The sequence below is a fragment of the Leptodactylus fuscus genome, chromosome 2 (genome assembly GCF_031893055.1).
Source record: "Leptodactylus fuscus isolate aLepFus1 chromosome 2, aLepFus1.hap2, whole genome shotgun sequence".
NCBI lineage: Eukaryota > Metazoa > Chordata > Amphibia > Anura > Leptodactylidae > Leptodactylus > Leptodactylus fuscus.
The window spans coordinates 183,516,856-183,531,657 of record NC_134266.1 but is presented as its reverse complement, the minus strand read 5'-3'; the positions used below and the strand labels follow the sequence as shown (position 1 = coordinate 183,531,657).

Below are 14,802 nucleotides of genomic sequence, written 5' to 3'. Positions count from 1 at the left end.
GACTTGATACAGTGGCATGAATGTAGCTTCACCCTTTCCCGAAATCCGCCGTACTAGTAAAACCACTCGTCCATAAGGAACTCTTTAATGTCCCAAATAGAGTTGACAGATTCCCTTTAATGTTTGGCTGGTCATTAAAACATGTGTAAAATTAAGACAATCTTTATCAATATGACCTATTAGTGCATGTAGACTTCTATGTGTCAGAGCATAGAGCCACTTCAAATAAAACTCCCATTCTGGAGAACTCAACATCATTATATACCATATACCTGCCCATGAAATAGACACTCAATTTCTGCTGAAGTGAACTCAGATAACGCTAGGGGTTTCACATACCAAATAACTGGTTGTCCAGATTGGGGAAACCTCTTTAAGGGCAACAATAGGCTTATACTGAGTTACTGTAGGCTGTAGTCTGCTAAGCAGCAAACTGAATCCTGATAACAAAATACCAAAGCCCATTATTGGTCTACACTTGTTCAGCATGTTTGTTTTGATTTGATGGCGATGGGCACCAACAGTATACTTGTATGATCACCAGCAGGAGCCCAAATGATGCACACAGTTTAGCCCTTTATATGCCATGGTCAATAACAGTTCAATTGCGGATTGGCTTAGGGTTGCCAAGGCCTGACTGTGACCTCCATCTCTGCCAAGCACAGAAGCCTCTTAGGATCAGCCAGATTCTAGTCCTGCTCACGTCTGAAAAGTACATCAAGTTCTATCCAGCCCAAGCAATGCTCTGTGACTTAAATACAAGAGCCAGGTACATACACTACAACAAATTACCACAAAAAATGTATTAGTATAGAGTCCAGGTATTTCAACTCACATTGCATTGTCTAGACAAGATATAACTGAATCCACTTCTCAGCTGACATCCACTTTCACCCTCTGCATATAAAGAACAAGTTTCTTATTTACTCACAACAAACTAATGTCTTGAAGGTATGGACACATGTTGTGGCTGCTCAGATGCTTAATCCTAGCTGTTATGCTTCTGAATTCCAATTCGGGTTCGCAAGGTTAACACGAATGACAGATAGCCCAACCGCCAAAAGACCGGTTACCTGCAGACACCGGAAGACCCTATAGACTATAACGGGGTCCACCAGGTGTCCATTGGGTGTCTCCCAATTGTATTTTGAAATCGGTGGAGGGAAAAGTCCTCTATACTATTCTGGTGGTTTCTGCGGTAGAGTCTTAGGTTTATCTGCAAAAATGCCCAGCCAAAAACGGCAAATAGTTGTATGTAATGATCAAAAAACCTCAGCGGCTTGCATTGCTGTGTGGTATTTGACCACATTGTGTCTGTACCAGGTGAGTATACTGTCAAACAGTGAGAAATTAAAATATTTTACATGGTTACATGTGTATTAAACTGAATAACCTTTATAGATATTATATTAGAATGAAGGGAAACATGCTCTATTTTGGTCTATTCTGGATCACAGCTCCAAAGATATTGAAAGGTATAAAAATAAAAAAGAAAAAAAAAGTGATTCATTTTTCACAGACATGAAAATGATCAACCACAAACAGTATAATACCAGAAAATGAGCAGGATTGCATGGTGTCCATTATTACACACTATAAGAAGATGTGTTAATGACAAACAAGTCCTTATAGATAGCAGACAGCTGAAGTGTCTATGTTTGATGAGAAAATGCCATGAGTCTGTACATCTTGCAGTTTATGCTGATGACAAGCACATTGTTTGCTTGCACCGAGTTTGTGTTTTCATATCAAATACTTGTAACTACAAGGCAGCACTGTGTGTTCTGCTATGCCTATTGTGCCACTGGCCTTTCGTAATAACATGACAAACGTGAAGACTAAACAAAAAGGATATCTCTGCAGCATGAAACCTATGATTTTCCTTATTTAGCAAGGCATACAATTAGCATAGCACTCTCCTAACATGGCTGCTATTTATGCACAGAAATGTACGGCTATGTAAACAACACATGTCACATGTACAATAGATAAACATTGCTATTCCGGCATCTTTTAGAGGACATCTCAGTGTGTTGCAGGCCATTTTCAATCTCAGAAAAGGGTTAATAGTAGCCCTAAGTGCAAAAATAATTTCAACATAATATAAGGCTTTTTAGCTGGTTTCCCAGTAGCCTTTATAGTTAGCTTTTAAGGTAGGAATAAAAAAGCAGGCAAAATTATACTCTGTAAAAAACCACTGAAAAACAAGCTGCTGCATTAACAAAAAATGTTATTCATGTATGTTTTCTAGAAATATTTTGCTGGCCAAACATATTTTTATTTGATCTTTCTGTTGGCTCAGCAGAAATCAAATGCCACGTGGGGTCATAGCCTTAGCCAGGGCCCCACGTCTGGCAAGAACCGTGGTGCTTTACTGTCCCTGCAAAGGACTATAGTGAATACCATCCACACAATGCATAAAATAATCTGTACCAGAAATGCTGCGATTTCCAAAACCGTTGCATTTTTAGATATTGCAGCATATCAATTATACCTACAGAAATGCTGAATGTTTCCCTATTCCCTAGTCATAATTGAAGCAGAAAGTCCACAGAGGAAAACTTTGTGGGGTTTTAGCCTTAGGGTCCATTCACACGGAGGAAAACGGCGCTTTATTTGGCGCTGAATTTTCAGCACAAAAAAAAAGCCTCCCATTGACTTTAATGGATGCCACTAGCTTTTTTTTTCCACTAGCAGAAAATTTCACTAGTCAAAAAAAAGGCTAGCAGAACCCATTGAAATCAATGAGAGGTTTTTTTGAAAATTCAGCTCCAAATAAAGCGCCATTTTCATCTGTGTGAATGGATCCTTAGGGTCAATGCACACAGAGTTTTTGGCAAGGATTTTGGAAAGGAAAACATCTGCTTCAGGAGTTAGGAAATTGTTTTTTGAAGCTGTTTTTGTAGCGTTTTTTGAGGCGTTTTTAGTTTTATTTTTTATTTTTTTTCCTCCAGCACAGTGTATGAACCTTAAAAAAAACCACAGTGGTTTTTGAAGCAGTTTTTTCAAAAATCACAACAAAAACAGTATCAAAAACTGCTTCAACAACCACTAGCGGTTTTTCTGCCTCCCATTGACTCCCATTGTTTTTTTTCAATCAGCTCGCTTCTTCTTTTTTGCTAGCGGAAAAAAAACGCTAGCGGAAAAAAAAGCTAGCGGATTATCTAGGATTCTATTGTGAGGCAGTTTTTGGAGGCAGATTTTAAGGCAGAATCAGCATCAAAATCCTCGCCAAAACACTCCGTGTGCATTGACCCTTAAGGAGGACCAGCTTGTGACAGAACTTCTCTAAATCATGGTGATGGTACGACCTCAAAACTTTTTGTATTTCATTAAATCAAGAGGTATAAAACTAAAAGTTTACATCCATTATGGAAAAAATGATTAACCAACATAACCCTAATAATAATTGGGCAGAACCACTTGTTGAGAAAGGATGTGTACAATCATAAAAAAATCACAATTAAATATGATAAGTTTTTATGTGTATAGCAAATCAGTTGAATAGAAGACCGCTCTCTTTCTGGACTATAATAAAATATCACTTTTAATTCATCTTGTTAAAAATTACAAAAGTAGTACAAAAAATTGTGAAAAAGTAGGAAATAGAAAAAACAGAAAAGTGTCTAAAACCGCTAACGCGTTTCAGGACACATATGTCCCTTAATTATAGCCATGGTAATATGCTCCAGTGTGCACAGGAAAAACTGAGTGTATATATATGTTACCATCCTACCCCTCTACCTCGTGTGTTCACAGTTCATTGATTACACATTGTTACCACACCTACATTTTTTTCCCTTTGTGGGTTTAAATAAACTTTATTGAAAAATCTGATCTGATTTTTTTCTGTCTAGTACTATGTTCAGTATTCCTCTGCAGACTTTTTGCTTTAAGTATACCTACAGGGAAACTGGAAACGTTTCTGTGTAGGAAACTCAATGGTTTTTGGAAATCGCAGCATTTCTGCTGCGGCTATTTTTCTGCAATGTGTGAATGAGGTTTGTGTTAATGAGATTCACTATGTGGAGCCCTGGCCTAAGGCTAACACAGCATTTTACAGTACCAGCAAAGTGAATGAGATTTTGGTTAATCTCATCCAAACATTGCGGGAAAGAAAAGATCTGCAGAAAAGCTACTTTTTCAAAAACACATTAATGATGATCTCAGATGCAGAATCACAAGCATTTTCCCTATAGGTTTAATAGGGGTAGGAAAAAGCAGAGAAAAAAAAAAGCAGCAAAAAAATCAATGAAAAACACTATGAAAAAAATGCAATACGTTTCTGCTACATTTTCTTTTTTGCAGCATTTTTTAGCTGCGTTTCCCTAGTGGCGCTTTAGCCTAAGGGTGCATGCACACTACGTAACGCCGGGCGTGTATGAGAGCCGTACACGCCGGCATTACGGCAGACTGCCGAACACTTCCCATTCACTTCAATGGGAGCGCTCGTAACAGCGGCGTTTACGAGCGTTCCCATTGAAGTGAATGGGAAGTGTTCGGCAGCCCTGCTGTAACGCCGGCGTGTACGGCTCTCATACACGCCCGGCGTTACGTAGTGTGCATGCACCCTAAGGCTAAGGCCCCACATAGTAAGCCACAGACAAAAAATGCTGCAATGTGTGGATGGGATTAGCCAGAATCTCTGTCTGCTATGGGTGTGTGAGAGTAGGCAAGGTTGCTGCTGCAGCTGATAACTCATCAGTCTTCCCTGCTCTCACACACTCAGGGAGCCTTCACACGGAGTAAACGCTAATGTATTTTTGCAAAATACATGTGTAAAAATACACGTGTAAAAATAAGACTCCCATTGACGTCAATGATATTTTTTACACATGTATTTTTACACATGTATTTTGCAAAAATACACGCGCGTTTACTCCATGTGAAGGCTCCCTCATAGCAGGCAGTGCTCACTGAGCCTTCTGGTGCGCGTTGCTGGCTAATTAGCATATGAATAAAAACAGGCGCATTCAAAAATGAGGGGCTTAACATACAAAAGGTATGTGTGGAATAGCCTTTCTAAACGCTTTGCAAGTATATGCTTAGTTAAAAATGAGTTTTCCCAATGATAGAGCCTTTTAAAGCAATGCAATGTTTTAGACACCCATCCAAGATTATATGTCAGGCTAGAAAAGTATTGTTCACTGAATGACTCCACATGTCCCCTCACTGTGATTAGCAGGTCTGTCCCTATACACAAATACCCCTGTGAAAAAGCTGTCATATTGTAGTCCATATACCGTACATTAGTATACATTAGTGTAGCAGATGGCCCTCCTGAGCATATAAACCGTCCCTTTGTTTTTTATCATGCTTCAAAAAAAAAACAAAAAAAAACCCTGAAATAATACATAATATTTTTACAGTGCATATCTTTGCTGTATGTCCAAAGAATATTCTGATATTGAAATTTCTTCCTTTTAATATTTATTCATTTATGTTACCATTTTCTTGTGAATTCATTGCTTTCCATCCTTGTGAAATTCTGTTATATAAAGCTTAATATGTTCTTTGACATTGAAATTGCAACTCCAAGAAGGAAAAGTCTTGGAATTCACAGGAAATCACTTGAAATCACAGGATCAATAACATGTGAATTATATGCAAATTATGAAAAATGGAAAGAAAATATCAAAAGCATATCAATTTCTTTAGTATTGTGTATGAGTATCTTATGTAGAAATATAGGAACTAACACACCTCGACATGCTATCAGTGAGTTTATTAATGGTTGTCTGAGGAATATTATGCCATACTCAATGCACTTGGGCACACAAATCACCAAGACTGGTTGCTGGTTGCTGGTTGCATCCTTTGCAGTTGCTGACCAATGACGTACCAGATATTTATGATCGTAAAAAAAAAGTCAAAGCATAATACAGGCCTGCAGGCCATGATAGCACTTCTTGACAATGTAGCTGCTCACAGAAGCACAAGCAAGATGTGCTGTTGTGTTGTCCTGTTGGATAATGGCTTCTGGGACACTCTGGAGAAGTGGGCGAGACCACTGATTCCACAACCAAATCAAAGTAACAAGTACCTGTTAGCACTGCCGATGACTTGTCTCTGCTTCAGCTCCTTCTTATATACACATGTTAAGATTAATAAAAGTTTATTGAGAGAGGAAATCACAAGAGCAGAATCTTAGTTATTATTGTGTTTGATGTAAACTCACATATTTATATGGCTCACTGTATTTATTGTGATGGAACAAAGGTCTGAAATGGTAATATTTGAACACAATTATCTAACTATATTTTCCATTAAAATATTATGGATAATTCTGCATTCTGAAAAGTCAGGAAACAGATGCATTAGTAAAGGCTTTGTATCTTCTAATGTTTAATGTGCCAAAAGAACAAATGTTGACAGTAAAGCACTGAAGCAGATGGTTACAAATTTAGCGGAAAATAGTTAATAATTAGTACTACTGTCAGTTAACCTGAGAAAACTACTGAAAGCAAACAGAAATTGCTGACATAGTCTATGTCATGTTCACACTGTGATGCCAGGAATATGTTTTTAAGTTCTCCTGGACAGAAGAGCATTGAATTATTATAAATGTGTCATGTGGTCACATTCATACAATAAACCATTTATACACTTTTATTTCTTTATTTTTTTGTATTTCATATCAATACATTTAGAAATAATAGGACAAAATATATGTTGTCTAATTATACATTTCCATCATTTGTGTGACTTGTCTAAATAATATTAGCTAGATAAAATGGATAAAGAAAAAGGGAAAGAGGTAAAAAAATAGAGAAGAGAAAAAAGAAAGAAAAAAACACATAAAGACAGAGGATAAATGAAGAGGCCTTATATGAGCCAGCTCTTTACCTAAGTGTTAAAAAAATTAGACCTTTTTTTTCCATATACCGTCCACATTTTTCACAGAGGGCATGTGTATCTATTCATTTTCTTGTACGCGACAATATTACTGATTTTGGATAAGTCTAACAATGTAATGGATATGTAATTGAACAGGTAGTTAGACAAAGCAAATCTACCACCATGGTTTTAACTAGAGATGAGTGAACAGTGAAATATTCGAAATTCGATATTCGTTTCGAGTAGAGCCTCAATATTTGACTACTCGATTGAATATCGAATCCCATTATAGTCTATGGGAAAAAATGCTTGTTTCAGGGGAAACCACTATTCAACTAAAGGAGAGTCACCAAATCCACGAGTAGCAGGAGAAGAGTGTTTACGAGGAGCGCTGTGCAGTTACAGTGCACAGACCCTATTATAGTCTATGGGGGTCCGTCAGTTTTAACTGCATAGCGCTTGCAGTTGCGCTGATAAAAAGTAAGCTCCCTCATAAAAGCAAGCTGCCAGCTCTCCTGACTAGCAAGGACGAGCCTGCTGCAGAACCAGCGTTGATTTGGCGCAGGCTCGTCCTTGCTAGTCAGGAAAGCTGGCAGCTTGCTGTTACGAGACAGCTGACTTTTTCTCATAGGAATGAATTGACCAGTCTCCATTGTGGTCCAATTTTAGACTCTGCCTCCTCACAGACGAGCCTCCGGCAGGACCAGCATTGATTGGCTGAATGCTGTACACTGGCCAATCAACGCTGGTCAATTCATTACTATTGAGAAAGAGAGTCAGCTCCCTCATAACAGCAAGCTGCCAGCTATCCCGGATAGCAAAGACGAGCCTGCGCCAAATCAACACTGGTTCTGCAGCAGGCTCATCCTCATTATGAGGGAACTGACTCTCTTTCTCATAGGAATGAATTGACCAGCGTTGATTGGCCAGTGTACAGCATTCGGCCAATCAATGCTGGTCCTGCTGGAGGCTCGTCTGTGAGGAGGTGCAGTCTAAAATTGAACCACAATGGAGATTGCTGTGGTGCGATCTTAGGGAGCCTTCACACGGAGTAAATGCGCATGTATTTTTGCAAAATACACGTGTAAAAATACACGTGTAAAAATAAGACTCCCATTGACTTCAATGACATTTTACAGGTGTATTTTTACAGACATATTTTTACAGATGTATTTTTACAGGCGTATTTTTACATGTGTAAAAAATATAATTGAAGTCAATGGGAGTCTTATTTTTACACGTGTATGTTTACACATGTATTTTGCAAAAATACACATGCGTTTACTCTATGTTAAGGCTCCCTTAGACTCCGCCTTCTCACAGACGAGCCTGCTGCAGAACCAGCATTGATTTGCCGAATACTATACACTGTATAGCATTCGGCCAATCAATGCTGGCTCTGAATCGAATATTTACTGCGAATAGCTAGTAGTATTCGATCGAGTACGAATATTTCGAATACCGTAGTATTCGATTGAATACTTACTCGATCGAGTACTACACGTTCATCTCTAGTTTTAACTAAGCTGCTTCAGGACATTGGGACATTGGGCATCAGAGATGCGCTGAACCCTGCTGCACACTCAGCTATACTGCATCTCAGCAGAGCTGAGTGTGCAGCAGGGTTCAGCGCACGCTCAGCTCTGCTACATCTCTGATGCAGCACAGCTGAGTGTGCAGCAGGGTTCAGCGCACAGGGTGCACAGGGTTCAGTGCATCTCTGATGCAGCAGAGCTGAGTGTGCAGCAGGGTTCAGCGGTTCTCTGGTGTAGCAGCGGTTCTCCGGTGTAGCAGTGCTGGCCGTGCGCTCAGCTCGTCTACTCCGGAGATGCAGCCGAGCTGAGCACACGGCCAGCACTGCTACACCGGAGATGAAGCAGAGCTGGCCGTGCACTCAGCTCGGCTACTCTGGAGATACAGCCAAGCTGAACGCATGGCCAGCACTGCTACACCGGAGAACTGCTGCTACACCGGAGAACCACTGAACCCTGCTGCACACTCAGCTCTGCTGCATCAGAGATGTAGCAGAGCTGAGTGTGCGCTGAACCCTGCTGCACACTCAGCTCTGCTGAGATGCAGTATAGCTGAGTGTGCAGCAGGGTTCAGCGCATCTCTGATGCCCAATGTCCCAATGTCCTGAAGCAGCTTAGACTGTATAGCATTCGGCCAATTAATGCTGGTTCTGTATTGAACTTTTACATTCGAACAGCGAGTGGTACTCGATCTAGTACGAGTATTTCGAATACTGTAGTATTCGATGGAATACCTACTCAATCGAGTACTACTCGCTCATCTCTAATTATTATATATTCAAGACCAGCATGTATTATGGCACATCTTTATTTGTCAATGGTATTAATAATCATAATGTCTACTGTTATTTTTTATGTTATTTGTTATTTCCGTTTTCCCCGCAGGTATCTCAACCAGACATCACCAGCAGAATTATTAAGCACACAAAACAGAGAGAAATTAGCGAACCTCAAACAAGCACTGAATGCTCTGGGATTTAGCAGTCTTGTAAGTTGTTCTGGACTGGGAATTGCATGAACTGCTTTCAATTATTTAATATTTCAGGGCTAATTTGAAGACTACTTTGATTAAAAGCAAAGTGATAGTTAGAATATCTATGAGGAGCATACAGAGATTAAATGGACTGTCTGGTAGCACAAAAGGTTTAAGAAAAGGGGTAAAATGGGTTAAAAATAGAGATGAACGAACAGTAAAATATTTAATATTCAGTGTTCTAAATAAATAAAATTGTATTAGCTATTACTTGTTTAATAGTGCTCACATATTAATATTAATACACAATTTAAGGGTCATTACAGTAATGATGATAACAAATAATCCAGTTGAGGAACTTTTAGATTTTATTTTTTCATTTTTTAATTGTTTTTTTTTTTTATTTTTTTGGTTATTAGAGATTATTCCACACATACCTTTCATTTAGTAATCCTCTCAGCCGTTTTTGAATTTGCCCGCTTTTATTGATAGGCTTATTTGCCTCCAGCGTGCAACCAGAAGTGTCTGTGATTGTCTCTGAGCACTGTGTGCTGTGTGTAAACAGGGGGGGAGGTGAGAGCAGGGAGGCTTCTGCTGCTGTTGCTGATGATGACTCATCAGCCTTCTCTGGCTCTTCCCCCGTTTACACACAGCACACAGTGCTCAGTGAACTTCCTGAGTGCACCATGGAGGCTAATTAGCATATCAATAAAAGCGGGCTAATTCAAAATTGGCTGGGAGGATTACTAAATAAAAGGTATGTATGGAATAACCTTTCTAAAGGCTATGCAAATATATGCTTAGTTAAAGAGCCAATGATAGGAACCCTTTAAGTTATATTACCAGGTTTAGGAATCTGGCAAACATAAATTGCCAGAGCAGCTCCCCACTAATCTTCATTAATAAATTCAGACCAAGGCCCCATAAATGATCCCTCCAAATCCCATCCACACATTGCAGAAAAATATGCACAGTGGAAATGCGTCATATTTTTGTAAATCACAGCATGTTAATTATACCTACATATAGCCAGCAGTTTACCAATTGATATAATGGAAGCAGAAACCCACCATGGAAACCTCCGCAGACTTTATGTGAATAGTGCTGCAGGAGAAACCACAATACGTTTCTGCTGTGCTTTTAACCGCAGCGTTATTTCGCTGTAGCCCACTAAGTGGGGGCATTAGCCAGAAGCAGAGTCATTGACATAGTGAGCTGAGATGAGTGTAGGGTGAGACAAAAGGAGTAATAAATGAATAGCCATAAGGAAGGACAGAGATCAGTGGTGGAGTGAGCATAGAATGTAACAATATCATATTACGGGGGAATGGCAGTGAGTGGACCTATAAAAATGACATGTCTGGAAATATCTTTTATATCAAACCACTGCAGATGTTTACAGCAGTAAACATGGTGACAGACTGCCTTCAGTGAAAAATAAAGCTAAGTAAGAAAACAAGTCTAGCACGTCTCCTGCAATCTTCCACATAACGTTTGTTCTTTTCCTTTATGTTAGTTTAAAATGCGTACCCATAGGAGTATAGACATTTCAAAAAAATTCATGCTATATTTGGTGAAAAGAATCTGTCTTCATCTGACAAATAGATTGATGGAGGCAACATATTCTTTAAATATTAAATATAAGAAGCTGTGTATAATTTATTTTGTAACCTGATTGAATGCACAGCTCGCTTTGAAGTTGTAGAATCCTGAAAGAGCACATCAGTAAAGAGACACTTTTGTTAAATTAATTAATGAATATTTTGTCAAATATTTAAAGGGAAAGAAAGCTACAGGCAAGGATGGAAGCGGAGTCATTTTAGAAACATGCAGAATACTGTAGTGGGCTTACTAGCTGGGGACACTTGTAGAAATAAATAGGAGATTGGTCACTCACTGGCTACATAAACCTGAATATCTAGTATGTGTGTAGTTTGAAGATCCTTAGTTTTCATTGCAAATAATCTAATAGCTGCTGCAGTCAGCTGAAAATGAATCATGACAGTGACCCCAAGGTCTTGATAAATATTAATAAATGTATGGGACTGTATCATGTCCTGTTGTAGATTAAACCTTGCTAATGCATGTCCTACAGATTCATTTATCAATGCTCACCATCAGAAGTATATAGGGTTAACTAATGCAGTTATGGCAAAGCCATGGCTCACCACCCTGAAGATGCCTGGAAATTGAGATGGACATAGATTCCTTATCTTCTTTATTCTTCCACACTACTCATCACTCCAAACATGTGAAGTGCATTCACCTACACATTATCCTTGAGCTCCATCCCATACATGTATCCCATAGTCTTGTTTGTGACACTGCTGCAGTATCCATAACTGCTACTAAGTACAGTGTGAACTGCGCAACACCTGACATGTAAACAGTGCTGGAAGCTGTGGGAAACAGCTGATCTGCAGGGGTTCCAACAGTTGGACCCCTGCCAATCTAAAATTATTGATCTTAATTATGAATTGAATAGGCCATCAATTTCTAAAAGCTGTATAATCCTTTAAATAAAGTGCTTTATCCCATATACATATGAATAATATGTACCATAGATACCTGGGTGTCAGGTCACAAACACATGGTTGCCACTAATGTCTTTGTTTGCTCTTTGTTCTTCTTTATCACATTTAGGAAGTTGAGAATATTTTCATGATCCTCTCAGCCATTCTGCACATTGGGGATATTAGGTTTACAGCCCTGACTGATGCTGAAACAGCCTTTGTGTCCGACCTTCAGCTTGTGGAGCAAGGTAATATATGTTATATGACTTGTCCATCAGGATGTGGCAATTTCATGCAAGTCTCTGTAGTGTTTTGACTACCAGCATTTGGCTCATCACTGTCTTTGGGCCTCTTCTGGTTTCAGAGATTGCTGAGGCCTAGTCACAGGCCTCAGCATCTCTGACATCATTCATGATGTCTCTAAGACCAGAAGAGGCCTGAAGACCAACACTGGAGCCCAGGAGGGGTAAGTTATAGAGATGAGCGAACACTAAAATGTTCGAGGTTCGAAATTCGATTCGAACAGCCGCTCACTGTTCGAGTGTTCGAATGGGTTTCGAACCCCATTATAGTCTATGGGGAACATAAACTCGTTAAGGGGGAAACCCAAATTCGTGTCTGGAGGGTCACCAAGTCCACTATGACACCCCAGGAAATGATACCAACACCCTGGAATGACACTGGGACAGCAGGGGAAGCATGTCTGGGGGCATAAAAGTCACTTTATTTCATGGAAATCCCTGTCAGTTTGCGATTTTCGCAAGCTAACTTTTCCCCATAGAAATGCATTGGCCAGTGCTGATTGGCCAGAGTACGGAACTCGACCAATCAGCGCTGGCTCTGCTGGAGGAGGCGGAGTCTAAGATAGCTCCACACCAGTCTCCATTCAGGTCCGACCTTAGACTCCGCCTCCTCCGGCAGAGCCAGCGCTGATTGGCCGAAGGCTGGCCAATGCATTCCTATGCGAATGCAGACTTAGCAGTGCTGAGTCAGTTTTGCTCAACTACACATCTGATGCACACTCGGCACTGCTACATCAGATGTAGCAATCTGATGTAGCAGAGCCGAGGGTGCACTAGAACCCCTGTGCAAACTCAGTTCACGCTAATAGAATGCATTGGCCAGCGCTGATTGGCCAATGCATTCTATTAGCCCGATGAAGTAGAGCTGAATGTGTGTGCTAAGCACACACATTCAGCACTGCTTCATCAAGCCAATACAATGCATTAGCCAGTGCTGATTGGCCAGAGTACGGAATTCGGCCAATCAGCGCTGGCTCTGCTGGAGGAGGCGGAGTCTAAGGTCGGACCTGAATGGAGACTGGTGTGGAGCGATCTTAGACTCCGCCTCCTCCAGCAGAGCCAGCGCTGATTGGCCGAATTCCGTACTCTGGCCAATCAGCACTGGCTAATGCATTGTATTGGCGTGATGAAGCAGTGCTGAATGTGTGTGCTTAGCACACACATTCAGCTCTACTTCATCGGGCTAATAGAATGCATTGGCCAGCGCTGATTGGCCGAATTCCGTACTCTGGCCAATCAGTGCTGGCCAATGCATTCTATTAGCTTGATGAAGCAGAGTGTGCACAAGGGTTCAAGCGCACCCTCGGCTCTGATGTAGCAGAGCCGAGGCTGCACAAGGGTTCAAGCGCACCCTCGGCTCTGATGTAGGAGAGCCGAGGGTGCACTTGAACCCTTGTGCAGCCTCGGCTCTGCTACATCAGAGCCGAGGGTGCGCTTGAACCCTTGTGCACACTCTGCTTCATCAAGCTAATAGAATGCATTGGCCAGCGCTGATTGGCCAATGTATTCTATTAGCCTGATGAAGTAGAGCTGAATGTGTGTGCTAAGCACACACATTCAGCTCTACTTCATCGGGCTAATAGAATGCATTGGCCAGCGCTGATTGGCCAGAGTACGGAACTCGACCAATCAGCGCTGGCTCTGCTGGAGGAGGCGGAGTCTAAGATCGCTCCACACCAGTCTCCATTCAGGTCCGACCTTAGACTCCGCCTCCTCCAGCAGAGCCAGCGCTGATTGGCCGAATTCCGTACTCTGGCCAATCAGCACTGGCTAATGCATTGTATTGGCTTGATGAAGCAGTGCTGAATGTGTGTGCTTAGCACACACATTCAGCTCTACTTCATCGGGCTAATAGAATGCATTGGCCAATCAGCGCTGGCCAATGCATTCTATTAGTGTGAACTGAGTTTGCACAGGGGTTCTAGTGCACCCTCGGCTCTGCTACATCAGATTGCTACATCTGATGTAGCAGTGCCGAGTGTGCATCAGATGTGTAGTTGAGCAAAACTGACTCAGCACTGCTAAGTCTCTGCATTCGCATAGGAATGCATTGGCCAGCCTTCGGCCAATCAGCGCTGGCTCTGCCGGAGGAGGCGGAGTCTAAGGTCGGACCTGAATGGAGACTGGTGTGGAGCGATCTTAGACTCCGCCTCCTCCAGCAGAGCCAGCGCTGATTGGTCGAGTTCCGTACTCTGGCCAATCAGCGCTGGCCAATGCATTCTATTAGCCCGATGAAGTAGAGCTGAATGTGTGTGCTTAGCACACACATTCAGCTCTACTTCATCAGGCTAATAGAATACATTGGCCAATCAGCGCTGGCCAATGCATTCTATTAGCTTGATGAAGCAGAGTGTGCACAAGGGTTCAAGCGCACCCTCGGCTCTGATGTAGCAGAGCTGAGGGTGCACAAGGGTTCAAGTGCACCCTCGGCTCTCCTACATCAGAGCCGAGGGTGCGCTTGAACCCTTGTGCAGCCTCGGCTCTGCTACATCAGAGCCGAGGGTGCGCTTGAACCCTTGTGCACACTCTGCTTCATCAAGCTAATAGAATGCATTGGCCAGCGCTGATTGGCCAGAGTACGGAATTCGGCCAATCAGCGCTGGCCAATGCATCCCTATGGGAAAAAGTTTATCTCACAAAAATCA

The 14,802-nt window shown here is 41.4% G+C and overlaps 1 protein-coding gene across 1 annotated transcript in view; it reads left to right on the top strand.

Moving 5' to 3' along the window:
* MYO16 (myosin XVI) overlaps positions 1-14,802 on the top strand; it is a 247,923-nt gene that overhangs the window by 119,551 nt on the left and 113,570 nt on the right. Inside the window, exons 17-18 of the mRNA XM_075265275.1 lie at positions 9,255-9,357; positions 11,986-12,103. Of these exons, the coding sequence (XP_075121376.1) occupies positions 9,255-9,357; positions 11,986-12,103 (221 nt within the window). The remainder of the gene's footprint in view (positions 1-9,254; positions 9,358-11,985; positions 12,104-14,802) is intronic.